Source organism: Stomoxys calcitrans, chromosome 4 (assembly GCF_963082655.1).
Source record: "Stomoxys calcitrans chromosome 4, idStoCalc2.1, whole genome shotgun sequence".
In the NCBI taxonomy this organism is placed as follows: Eukaryota; Metazoa; Arthropoda; class Insecta; order Diptera; family Muscidae; genus Stomoxys; species Stomoxys calcitrans.
Genome location: NC_081555.1, coordinates 65,762,062 through 65,776,116, shown reverse-complemented (window position 1 = coordinate 65,776,116; position 14,055 = coordinate 65,762,062). Strand labels below are relative to the sequence as shown.

The window sequence follows — 14,055 nt, the reverse complement described above, 5'->3', positions numbered from 1 at the left end:
CACTGCTCCAACATTTACAGTGGCGTAACCATTTGTTTAACAAAAACAAACAACGACGTATAAGCCAACAAACCTACCTACCAAACTATGAGCGGGCCAAGCAGCAGCCACAGTCGGCCAGCCAGCCAGCAACACCAACACCGCGACTTGTCTTTTTGGAAAGTTGACGTTTGGGCCGCACATATAAATACGGGTGTTTGAACAATTTTGAAATTTAATTCAGTGCTCACTTTCGCTTGCAACGGTTCGTGAGTTGGTTTTTTGTAAACATTTCTGGAGAAACAATCATACTAAAAACACACGACTAAAAACGATCGATTCGTACCTACAACATCAGCATTATTTGGCCAAAACAAAATAAAAAAAAACCGTCTAGAGGCTTAAAGCGTGTATCTGTAATTCAAAAACAACACAATCACACAAAATTTGCAAATTAAATAACCCCCAACAGCAACAACAATAAACAAAACAAAAAAACTGCAAAAAATCTATTCGTTCCACCCTAATAAATTTTAACTAAAGAAGAAGCAAAACAAACAAAGCAAAATGAAATTCTTGGTCAACACATTCGCCGTATTGTTGGTGGTAGCCTGCGTCAGTGGAGCTGCCACAGAAAATAAAGAAAAAGACACAAAGGAAGCTGCAACCGCCGCTGCTCCAGCTGAGGCTTCCATCAAAATCTATAAACGCCTGATACCAGCTGATGTGCTAAGAGGTATGTAAGGGTGTTAAAGCAATACCGGAACTGAACTCAATCCACTCCTGGCTCCAACATTGGGGGATCCCCCTCTCAATTGGGCGTCGATAAAAACATGTTTAACAAATTTGGGCATTTGCCATGCATGCCACTTACAATGCAAGCAATGATCACCACGTAGAATGTGTGTGTATTTGTGCGTGTTTCAGTATGAGCTAATTGATGATTTAATAAGTAACGACTGTAGCCGGCATTTGTTATACTGGTGTAACTGAGAAAATGACTTGCATTTCCTTGAGTGATTTCAAATAATATTGAAAATGCCTGAAACGAACATATAAATATTTATATTTGACTTTAATACACCCTTTTCCAGCGTTCTGCCTTTTTTTGAAAACCCAAAATGTATGCAGCTTACTTTTCGCAAATCATTTTTCACTTTTAAAACCAATCACTTCATGCCCATTAACCGGCAGCTTTTAGTTTGTACGTTCTATTGCTGTTTTGAAAATTTTTACAATATGACGCTCCCCGGTTTTTTTGGAAGTTGCACAAAAAATATCGAATATTTAACATTTTTTCATCTCAGTTTCGAGAAAAATATGGAATAATTTGAAACAAAGGCAGTCCCAAGAGCTATGACTTCATTGCATGCCATACCCAAATTTGGTTGGTTTGGCGAGACCGGTTCTAATCATGTCTGCGAACCACTTTGGCTATTCCAACCACTAAGTCAGCTGCTGGCAAAAACTTAAAATTAAAAAATAAAATATCCATTTACCAGTTGTGTGCGGATTCAGTTACACTCCTCAGCCAGCGCATATGATATATACATTTAGGTACTTGCGCAAATTTAAAACCAGCTCTGGGACTTACACAGTGACTTGCGTACGATTTTAAAACTTTGTTCAAAAATTTTCAAATTTCTTTTATTTTAAATTTAAACAATCTTTTTTCTCAATCTTTCATTTCTTGTTTTGAGAAAACTATTATTTAAAAATTGCCGATATTTGATTTTAATTAAAATCTGATATTTTCAAGTTAATTTTAAGTTGTTTTTGATGTGACATGAACCAGGAACTGGTAATTTGAAAAAAGATTCAATACCCTTTATATGTTCTGCCACATTTGTATGCTTTGAGAATTGAAATCTTCAGTTCAAATTAGAAAAAATTGTACTTATTTTTTTGTTATTTTACAAATATGTGGTTCATGTCTAAGCTAAAAAAACTCCTTAACTTACACCCTTAGTAAGGTTTCACCCTGGGTTCGAATCCTGACGAGAACATAATAAACAAAAACATCTACTGCGGTGTTTATCCACTCTTAATGCTGGCGACTTAGTGAGGTAATGCACCATCCGATATGGCAGCCATATAAAAACTTCCCCACAAAGAGGTGTCACACTGCTGCACCCCGTTAGGACTCTGGCATAAAAAGGAGTCACCTTATTATTGAGCTAAAACTTGAATAGGACAGCATTCAGTGATGAGTGGGAAGTTTGTCCCTGTTCCTCAAAAGAATTTCATATGCAAATTTGCATTTTACAATTTGATTATAAAAACCCACAGTACAGATACAATCGTGGGATATGTGCAGAGTCCTGTTCAAAGAAAAGCATTGGCATAGGAAGTTCTCAAAAGTTTGGTCGACATACCCAAATACAGTGCTTTGCAAGTCTCATATATCCCGAGAAGGCACACCTACAACCTCAAGTGTCCCTCGTATATGCCGAAGGTTTTACTCATCTCATTTCTATTCTCTCTCAACCTTCGCTTCTTCTTCTTGTCGGTAGCCCAGCAAATATCCTCCCTTTCCGAGAGACTATCTGATCCATCAAGCCATGGACAATGTGGTTGCTACGAAAGGTTTCGCGTCTTCAAGTTTATCATCGACAAACCCATGCCCTTGGTGCCAAGTTGCTCCTACTTTCATTTCCTCTTCTTACCGAAAACTGTTATTACACTTTGTCAATCCAGCACGACCATCCAGGATGTTATCGTCCTAATAGTCATATGACCACGAGCATGTTCACAACAGCTGGGTTCGTATTACGACTATACCATTTAACGCACTCCATGATTGCTCGAAACTCCGCCAAAATCGTAGTGTCAATTGACAAAGTATATACAAACACCTCTTTACTCTCCCAGCTTCGAGCCATCAGCTATCAGTTAGCATATGTGCTAGAGTTTCTCCCTGCCATTCATACATCCCAATCGTCGTCTCAGGAATCCTCTCCGGAAACTCTGCCGTTCCCCCTCCTTTCGTAACCTCGATTATCCGATGAAGGACTAGGAGAACCTACTCCTACTTTCAAGCCAAAACTAGGTCTGTTGAGGGTTTAAAAACTTTGCTCGAATAACTATGTGATCAAGTGTTTTAAACCCCAAAGTGCTATCGTTCTGCTGACGACGTAGTGGCATATGAAAACTTTGCCAAAATATGAACCATTTCAAAGAGAAGTCGTTGTTTAAGCCAGCTGGAACTCAACTAAATCCTTCATGCATGTTTTCAGACTATCCCTTAACCCTTACCGATATTGGAAGGATTATTTGTCATTTCAACAAAGTTTGAATTTAAGACACTTTTTTTCTACTTCCCATATACACCAATTTCTTAATTTAAAGTCACAAGTAATTGAAAAATTAATTTCTGTAAAATATCCTACACCACCTAGTCTAGCTACTTCTCTTAATACAGAGAACCTATGTCAAAATATAGCTAGACTTTAATTTTGTATACTTATTGAAATATCGATGTGCAAGATGTGACGATACGACCTAAATTTTGGTTACAACAGAATAACAGCTAAATTTTATCCGATATTGATGAAATTTTGTACACTTATTAGAACCTAAAATAACACCTCGTACATTATTTTATAAAGATAGGACCAACATTGTGGCTACTACAGCCTTAAAAGGTCATATCGGATGAAAGTTATATATGAGAGCTATATCTAAGTCTAAACCGATTTCGTTCAAAAACAATTTCGTTTGTCCTTCAGCAAAAAAAGTGAATTGTCCAATTTTTACGTCAATCGGACAATAAATGCGATCTGTACATCAGGAATTTATTCTAAGCCGATCGGTATATATAATAACGGGTCTTGCTCCTTTCCTTCATAATGTTGCAAACAAATCCACAAAGTTATAACACCCTGTACCACAGTGGTGATATAGGGTACACCAGAGAAGTGACGAACCAATTGACTGAAATGAAAATCTAACAGCGGACAATCCCATGGAATGTATGAATTATTCCAGAAAACTTTTACTTCATACTGAAAGATTTTAATGCAATTTTAATGCAATACAACATTAATACGGCTAATGAAGCGTATTGGTACATGAGATGACAAAATATATGTCCAAAATCAAACTGCCCAACCACACGATCCAATTATGTCAAAAACAATTTATTACAAACGTTTGTAGCATTATACCTGTCTGATTGGCACAATAATGATGTGGGGTACAAATAGCATTGCCTCCATAACTTGGAAGCATTGTCACCAAATGCCACAAATGGAGTTTGTTTTAAAACAAATCTTAAAAGGTTTCAAACAGTCCCAACTTGCTCAACTGACTAAATTGACTTACTAATAAATTACTAATTGCAACACCAACTAAAGATATTTTGTATAATTAACACAAACTGGTATATCGCCATTTGTCATGGGTAAATTTTTGTTAAGTTACAGTCTTGTATTGACATAAATCACCGATCGGGGTGATAGATATTTTTTCTTTGCCCATATCGTCTTATAAACGAGTGCACGCGAGGTTTGTTTTTTGAAGCTATGGAACCACGTCTTTAAAAATGAACATACAAAAAAAAAAAAACTGTAGTATATACATAACATAACATTTTAAAAACCAAGATACACAAGTCACGTTTTAGTGTAATACTACTGGATTCAAATTCATATGTTGCAAACATTACCCTAAAGTACGTTTACATTGGCCACTAAATCCGGATTTATGGCCTTTTGCGAGATTTAAGTGCGTAGTTCTGTTTTTTTTTTTTTTTTTTTTTTTTTTTTTTTTGAGTTTTTACTATACAAAAATAAATCCCATTTTTGCAGGATTAATTTTTAAATGCCAAATAAATAATGGCTGAATAATCGATAAAAGTACAACAATATGCAACTGTTTTCTAGAACTGTGTATTCATGTATACGCATGAACGCTTGTGTATGTCACTTGAATCCCCAAAAACGCAGTGTAGACAGGCCAGGATTTGTTTTTGTATTTAGTTAAATCCAGGTCATAAAAATTTCTTTACCTACTCTACATTGAGTTTACGCTAATAAGCTTTTGGACGGTATGCACCTCAAACGAAATTTTTGCTGCCATAAGAAGAAATTCATTGAGATATCCTAAACGAAATTTTCGGTTTGTTTTTGTTTCATTGCTATTGCTTTGAGAATTTTTATAAATGCGTTCTTTATCAGCAAAAAAGTGTGGCAGATTGGCCAAAGAATGCACAGTTGTTTATCACCATGTATTTACTACCGAAAATTTCGCTTGTTTTGCATACTGGGCCTTGCCAAAATTTTATCTACATATTCGCAATTAGAAACGTATGCATCTAGCTCACATTTTATTACCAGCCTCGTATACGGCCAAAAACTAAGCCGACTTAACCTTATTCATAGTGGTTATTTTGTTTTATCAGCCTCAAAGAAACAAGGACTTTACCAACAACACGTATTTCCTCCTATCCATTGACCATTAATGTTTTGAATGCCGCATTGAATTGCGACTTTTACGATTAACACAAATAACATGAGATATATATAAAGTAAAACTGTTTTTATTTCAAACATCATTGTGATTAAAGTAAAAAATATTCAAATAGTTATTTGACTTCAAGTACTATTTGAATATATTAAGAAAGGTCGCATATAAATACACTGTGAAATAAAAAAAAACATATTTCGTGTTCTGTATCTAGAAGAGTAATAACTGGAGAAGTGAAATATTGGGAATATACTCGTAGTAAACCTTCCTCCATTTTAAAATGCAGTCCACTTTCCATTTACTTTGCCCATGAACATTCCATTAAGGAACAGCGGGGATATTTCTTTCATATCAACGAGTGCTGTGCGATACAAGTTTAAGCTCCTTTTTATTGCCGAGTCGAAACGACTTGTCACAGAGCTACACCCCTTAGTGGAGACGTTTACACGGCTGATTATCAACGCAATTACCTCATAAGTATCGTCAGCACTAGGAGGGGATTTAATGCCACGATTTCAGCATCAGAGGCGGCCAAGCTAATCTTATACGTTGTATTTCTGGACAACGGGTTTGGTATTTGAATCTTAATATTAGTCCATATTTCATGAAATATGAAATAATTCTCCTCCTTCCATATTAATGGGATGTTCCGAGGAAAAATTAGGTTAATGTTACTAAAATTCATTTACCTTTTCCCAAAAATATTTTTAAACTCATTATTGGCAGAAATAAGAGTACTATTTTTGGTCATATCAAGATGTATGTCCACATGAAAATATATTTTATATTTTAATAAAACTCCTTCCTTCTGGTGAACTAAGTTAAATTAGCTGGGATCGATATGGTGTTATAAACAGATACGCAAGATTTCCCTTTACTTACATAAACTAGTAGGATAATTAGTTTGAATTTTGAAAACCGGTTTTCTGGGGTGAATAAAGTAAACGATTTCTTAAATATTGTTCGATATTGAAACATTTTAAAATTTTTATAAATTAGGGCTTAAATCAAATCGTATGACAGTAATCCGTCTCTCAAGATTCGGACCAAACTTCGGGTATTGAAAGCCATAAAAAATTCAACATGAAAAATATCGGACATATAGGATACTAATAGCGCTCTATAAGGGCTCAAAAAGTAAAATCAGAATTGGTATATAATTGATGGATTTTCTTAATTGAAGTGCCAAATAAACCTATTTTAAGGCTTCATTAAATTTTGTGAATGCGGCCGCAAATTTATCAACCACACACTATGAATTTGGTAAAAACTTATATTTATGTCAATTGTCTACGAGATAGTGGATCCACTCACTGACTACTTCATAAACTAAACTTCTGATATATCTGAAAAAAAATTACCCTAGTATGCTATTTACCAACATTCTTAGAAAAAACATGGGTTCACAGAAAAAAAAACACCAAGTGGTTATCAAAATCGATATCTACGACGAATTCTTAGAAAATTTCCCGAAGAACCATGGACTAAAAATTAAAATCTTCCGGATCTTCCGGTTTTCAACGACAAAGTCCGGCCGAAACTAATTAAACTTAACATCGGAATAAAGTATTACATTTAGTAGAATAATGTACAACCTCACTTCAGAACAGACAAATAGAATCGCAACTTCATGAACACATCAATATAGCATAACGACTATTATACAATCATATTAAATTAGCATGAAAACTACTCCTAGTTATTCCGTAGTTTCAATAATACAGGTAATATATTGGCCAGCCAATGTGCTGCCTACCCCTTACAATTCGCTTTCGCCATTCCTTTTTTTTTCGAAAGAGGAATAATAAATATCGTTTTTATGATTTTTAATTCTTATTAATTAAAAACAGCATTAGAGTATGACCAAGAATGTTCAATACTCTGAATAATTTTGTACAATTTGATGCTGTTCTCAACGACAATATTATTTACTAAAACAAATAAGAATGTGCAGAGTTCGGCAGGGCCCAAACGTCGTAATCCATCACCAATCGTTCTGCAACATTGCCAAAAATCAACTTAGTTTACGACATATGTGTATTTTATGTACCAAACTTCTGTCAAATCAGACACAAATTGAATCTTCTAGAGGCTTGAATAATATTCGAAAGAAAGGGTTATAGACCGATTTGGACTGTACCTGGCACAGTTGCTGAGGCTAGATCGCCTCAGAATGTGGAGACGACCAAGAATATATACTTATCGGGCTCCAGATCAACATTTCTAAGTGTTACAAATGGAATGACTTGATTTGTATACCCCCAACCACCCCCCCATCTAATGTCGGTGGGTATGAAAACAAAACTTTTTAAACAGTTTTCCAGCACAACAGCACTATACCTTCAAACAGGCCACACATTTTTTCTGTTTAACCCAATTTCCATCATTATGAAATGAATTTTTAATTTCCCACCAAATATATAGAGATCACAAAATTCAAAACACGTTGAAAAATACAAATTGAAGATCAAAATCTCTATTCGTTTTTTTGCTACTTTCTCTAAATATACGACGTTAATTCAACCGAAAAAATAATAATATCTGAGTGTAGATTTATTTTTTTTTTTTTTTTGTTTTGTATTTATACAAGCAATTTGAACTGACCGTTTATTGAGGGAGACAAGATAAGCATTGAAAGTGAAAGTAAATGAGAGCAATTTGCATTCAGTTCCAGATGCGAGTACCTGATTTACGATTATTACCAGTTTCATAATGCAAATCCAACGAGCCCCCTGAAATGTGCGTAGTAATGACAAACGATGTGGAAAGATGATCACAATGCACATGCGCACTACATGGAAAGCCTTGAATGTTTATAAACATACAAAAAACACAGGGCGTTTCGAAGTAGCTATTAATCAAGGGAGTTATAAATCATAAAATATTCATATCTAATTTTAATTAAAAATACTAAGATGTTGAATATTTTAAAAATTTTATGTTTCTCACGATGAAATATAAACGGTGATGCCCCTGCATGACATACAAAATGGTCTAACAGTATTTGTTTGAAATTTTGTATAGCCAAGGTGATCCTTCAATTTAGCCATTAGAAAAATATATTTCTAATTACATTCTGTAAAAATAAGTTTATCTTATTTTGTTCGGCAAGGGATATAAGGGGCTTTAAGGTGCACCCTTAAGTACGGGGGTTGAATGTAGCGAGAAGGTAATGCGATCACTGTACTGTGGCCAGGATATAAAGTTCTAAAAAACTATACAGACGAAAATATTTTCCCAGATAGACATTAAACTTGTCAAAACTTACCTTTTCCGTTTTCAAGTTTTTTGCCAGTTGGGGCGAAGATCATTAAATTTTAAAATGTTTGTTTGCTTCTCTTTCGAGGCGAGCCAAATGGTCGGAGATTTTCTTTGCAAATGGAAAAGGAAAGCCACGTTTTGTGGTTGGTGGCCAGTCTAGAGCAAATAAGCTTGCAATACCGATTTTCTGCTTACTTTTTCAGTTCGATACATTTGTAATTGTAATCACACCTATTCTTCTGTCACCATCATTTTAATTTGATTTCATTTTTCAAATTTGCTTTCCAGATTTTCCTGGCATGTGCTTTGCTTCCACTCGCTGTGCTACTGTTGAAGTTGGAAAATCTTGGGAACTAACACCATTCTGTGGTCGTTCAACTTGTGTGCAAAATGAGGAAGATCCTACAAAGTATGCCAATCGTTTACCCGTAGAAATATACAAAGTAAAAACGATGTTTAATGATCGACTTTCTTTTATATCCTTTTAGATTGTTGGAATTAGTCGAAGATTGCGGTCCCTTGCCATTGGCTAATGACAAGTGTAAATTGGACACAGAGAAGACCAACAAAACTGCTGCCTTCCCCTTTTGCTGTCCCATCTTCACCTGCGAACCTGGTGTAAAATTGGAATATCCTGAAGCCATCAAAGAGGCGCCAGCTAAGAAGGAGTAATTCTAACTCTAGGCTATTTCATCTCTGTAAATACTATTCAATAAATACAAAATCCCCCTAAAAAATACAAAATATCATACAACTTGAATCGGAGATCTGTTATTTAGATGAAAGTATTTTAGTTTTCTTGTTGACATTTATATCTTATAGTGATAACATCTCATTTCCGTAGATAGAGTAGATTTATTATGTACTTACATAATTTCAGCTGCTTGAAGATAGTAGAAGCAACCATTATATCTTTGTATTTTATATGTCGCTTGTTATCATATTCAATTCATAATTTTTGTCATATTTAAAATAAAAGATGAATACAAAAAATTACTACATAATTCCAAATTGTAACAACACAAAGCATTTGAAAATAAAAAATTGCAAATTTGAATGAAATTTAACGTCCATTATTTATGTATAGCACTTCTCAATGCAATTGACAACATAATTCTTGTTATACCCTCCACCATAAGATGGGGGGTATACTAATTTCGTCATTCTGTTTGTAACTACTCGGAATATTCGTCTGAGACCCCATAAAGTATATATATTCTTGATCGTCGCGACATTTAATGTCGATCTAGCCATGTCCGTCCGTCTGTCCGTCCGTCCGTCCGTCCGTCCGTCTGTCTGTCGAAAGCACGCTAACTTCCGAAGGAGTATAGCTAGCCGCTTGAAATTTTGCACAAATACTTCTTATTAGTGTAGGTCGGTTGGTATTGTAAATGGGCCATATCGGTCCATGTTTTGATATAGCTGCCATATAAACCGATCTTGGGTCTTGACTTCTTGAGCCTCTACAGTGCACAATTCTTATCCGATTGGAATGAAATTTTGCACGACGTGTTTTGTTGTGATATCCAACAACTGTGCCAAGTATGGTTCAAATCGGTCCATAACCTGATATAGCTGCCATATAAACCGATCTTGGGTCTTGACTTCTTGAGCCTCTAGCGTGCGCAATTCTTATCCGATCAGAATGAAATTTTGCACGACGTGTTTTGTTATGATATCCAACAACTGTGCCAAGTATGGTTCAAATCGGTCCATAACCTGATATAGCTGCCATATAAACCGATCTTGGGTCTTGACTTCTTGAGCCTCTAGCGTGCGCAATTCTTATCCGATCAGAATGAAATTTTACACGACGTGTTTTGTTATGATATCCAACAACTGTGCCAAGTATGGTTCAAATCGGCTAATAACCTGATATAGCTGCCATATAAACCGATCTTGGGTCTTAACTTCTTGAGCCTCTAGAGGCGCAATTCTTATCCGATTGGAATGAATTTTTGCACGAAGTATTTCATTATGATATCCAACAACTGTGCCAAGTATGGTTAAATTGGTCCATAACCTGATATAGCTGTCATATAAACAGATCTGGGGATTTGACTTCTTGAGCTTCTAGAGGGCGCAATTCCTATCCGATTTGGCTGAAATTTTGCATGACGTATTTTATTTTTACTTTCAACAACTGTGTCAAATAAGGTTCAAATCGGTTCATAACCTGATATAGCTGCCATATAAACCGATCTGGGATCTTGACTTCTTGACCCCTAGAAGTCGCAATTATTATCCGATATGCCTGAAATTTTGTACGACGGATCCTCTCATGACCATCAACAAACGTGTTTATTATGGTCTGAATCGGTCTATAGCCCGATACAGATCCCATAAAAATCGTTCTCTCTATTTTACTTCGTGAGCCCCAATGGGCGCAATTCTTATACGAATTGGCTGACATTTTACACAGGTCTCCAACATATAATTTAATTGTGGTCCGAACCGGACCATATCTTGATATCGTTTTAATAGCAGAGCAACTCTTTTCTTATATCCTTTTTTGCCTAAGAAGAGATGCCGGGAAAAGAACTCGACAAATGCGATCCATGGTGGAGGGTATATAAGATTCGGCCCGGCCGAACTTAGCACGCTTTTACTTGTTTTTTTTTTAATAATCGATTTGACGCCACTAAATTATATTTGTTTAATATTTCTTTGGTTATACGCGTAGGAAGCTTGGATTCGAACTCTGGCAAGAGCAAAGAAAAAATTTTTAGTTGCGGTTTTGCCTTCCTTAATGCTGGAAATATATGCATCTGTTTTGTGTATCGATCGCTTAATATAAAGAAGGCCCAATTCGATTTTTTGTTAGTTTACGTATGCCTTTTTTGAAATCGTTATAACTCTGTTCTTTAAAATTGCATCCGCTTGAAATTTTGAGGCAAGGTGCACTTGGCATTTGTCTTCCAGAATAAATAATATAAAAACGTATTATGTTCGGCCCTGCAAAGCTTTGGATACCCACCCTACAGATAAATGTACTATTCTATTCTACAATATTATAACTCTACTTCCATATTCATAGTTATGTCTAAATATGGGCAGATTGTGATAATGTTTGGTTCAGATGCCGATAAATCTTATCGAAAACCCAGTTTCAAATTTCACCAAATCGTTTAATAAATTCGACTTTTATGGGTTTAAATCCCTGAATTGGTAGATCAGCCTATATGCAGCTATATCTGAACAAGGTCCGATCAGAACCATATCTGTTTTTGATATTGAGAGGCTTAATATAACTCACTGATTCAAATTGCAGAGAAATCGGATTATAAATATGCATGTTATAGTTTTAAGAACCTATATTAGCACATTGGCAGTTATATCTGAATAAAGTCCAATGGAGACCAAATTCGGCATGATCAGGGTTGTCAAGAAGTCTAATAGAACTCACCATTCCCAGTTTCAGCAAAATCGGTTAATAAATGGGCGTTTTATGTGCTACAGACCTTAAATTGGTAGATCGATCTATATGGCACCTAAATCTAAAATAGACTTATGTAGACCATACTTCTTTCGGATACTGATAGCCCCAGTATACCCCAGGGTTTTAAATTTCAAGGAAATCGGGTTGTAAATGCTTCTGTTATGGACTTAAGATCCTTAAGGCAGATGTTAAGAGGCAGACTATCTGGCGCCCCACCTGACCACAGCGTGCATGGGACTTGCATGTACTTAGAAAGCCTGGCAGGAGGCAAGGCATACTATGCGACACCAAAGGCCTACAAACCTATAAGCCTTACGTCCTTTCTTCTCAAAACCATGGAACGTATTGTGAACACCATGACAAAGAGTAGGGCATCCAGCGGACTGCTGAAATGCACCGTCTCCACCGACCTGCCCTGCACGAGGTTGTGCATAAAATAGAAGAATCCTTCGATGACAAAACGTACACACTGGCAGTATGCACTAACATCGGGGGGACTCTTAACAATCTGCACACCGACACACTGATCCAATCCTTAGACTAGTACCAGTACTGTGGTTGACCATCATAAATGACCTATTACGGATGGATTTGAGCCCGTCTGCGTAGCAGACGATGTTATTATACTTCTAAGGGTAAGGATCCGAACCAGCTATGCAGAAGGACCGAAAGGGTCGTTCACATGACATATGACTGGGCTAGACCCAGAGGTCTCAATGTTAATGCAGAGAAGACCCTTTATGCCTGTTCACGAGGAAGTCGAAGGTTGGCCAATCTAACGCACTACGTTTCTCAAGGAAACGATTTCGATATAAATATTACAAGGTCAAATACTTAGGTGTGATCTTGGACAGGAAACTTAATTGGAAGTGTCACATTCAGGAGCGTACTGAGAAGGCTTACAGCCTCGAAATGGGGCCTGAATTCGAGGATAGTCCATTAGCTCTACAGGAGCGTGATTAGACTAATACTTATTTACGCCTCAGTAGTTTGGTAGTCTGCTATGGAGAAAAATTGCAACATAAGGACCATACAACAGGTTCAGAGAACATGTTGTCCTGGCATAGGCGGAGCGATGAGGACTACGCCCATCAGGGCACCCATTGACATACAGATTAAATGTGAGACAGCTACTGCTGGTATGAGACTTAAGGCGATGGGAGAAGCTCACACCGTGGCAGTATAATCGAGGCGACGATAGTAAACCTGGAAGGAAGGGAAGAGGTTTCCGATCGGATACCTGAGATTAACCTTGAAGTCGAATGCGAGGCACTACTGCCAGCGGCACAGTCTGAATTGACGGGACCCTTCTTTTGCCATCTGGAAGATCATGTTACACGAATGGATCAAAGCTATAGGATAGAGTAGGCCTGGTGGTCTTCATTGAGAATCCAGAGAGCAAGATCTGTTGTAGACTGCCTGACCAAAATACGGTCCTCCAAGCGGAGATTCGGGCGATCACGGAATGGGTGAGGTGGTGTGGTGCTAACGCGTGGACGTCGAGTGTGAACATCTTTACCGACAGCAAAATTGCCATAAGGGCAATAACAACCAGGACGGTATGGTCACGAACAGTCTCGCAATGTAAAAAAGAGATTAACGCCTTCTCTGAAGATGGCACGATCCGCATCGATTGGGTGCCTGGTCATAACGGTTTAAGGGGGAATGAAAGGATAGACAATTTGGCGATGAAGGCCAGAGGACTGCCTTCAATGAACTTGGTTAAACCGAAGCCTTTCGGGTCCACGCAGTCCGAGTTAACGGATTGGGCGACGAATGCGCATGCAACATTGTGGAACAGCAAACGGTCGGTACGACGGCGAAAATCCTATGGGTGGATCCAAATCGTGAGAAGACGATGTTGTTACTGAAAGGAAGCAAAAAGGAGGTCAGTACAGCTATTGGTATCA

General features: G+C 37.0%; 1 protein-coding gene across 1 annotated transcript; it reads left to right on the top strand.

Annotated features, from left to right (window-relative positions):
- The first annotated feature begins 203 nt into the window (after positions 1-203).
- Positions 204-9,466, top strand: LOC106091118 (uncharacterized). The gene is made up of 3 exons (XM_013257540.2): positions 204-715; positions 8,995-9,115; positions 9,195-9,466. Exons 1-3 carry the CDS (start codon positions 547-549, stop codon positions 9,376-9,378), a joined length of 474 nt encoding a protein of 157 aa, XP_013112994.1. The 5' UTR covers positions 204-546; the 3' UTR covers positions 9,379-9,466.
- Positions 9,467-14,055: the final 4,589 nt, after the last annotated feature.

Coding starts and splice junctions, on each gene's coding strand:
- LOC106091118 (XM_013257540.2), top strand. CDS start 547: ATGAAATTCTTGGTCAACACATTCGCCGTATTGTTGGTGGTAGCCTGC. Junction 716..8,994: donor ACCAGCTGATGTGCTAAGAG/GTATGTAAGGGT, acceptor TTTGCTTTCCAG/ATTTTCCTGGCATGTGCTTT. Junction 9,116..9,194: donor AATGAGGAAGATCCTACAAA/GTATGCCAATCG, acceptor ATATCCTTTTAG/ATTGTTGGAATTAGTCGAAG.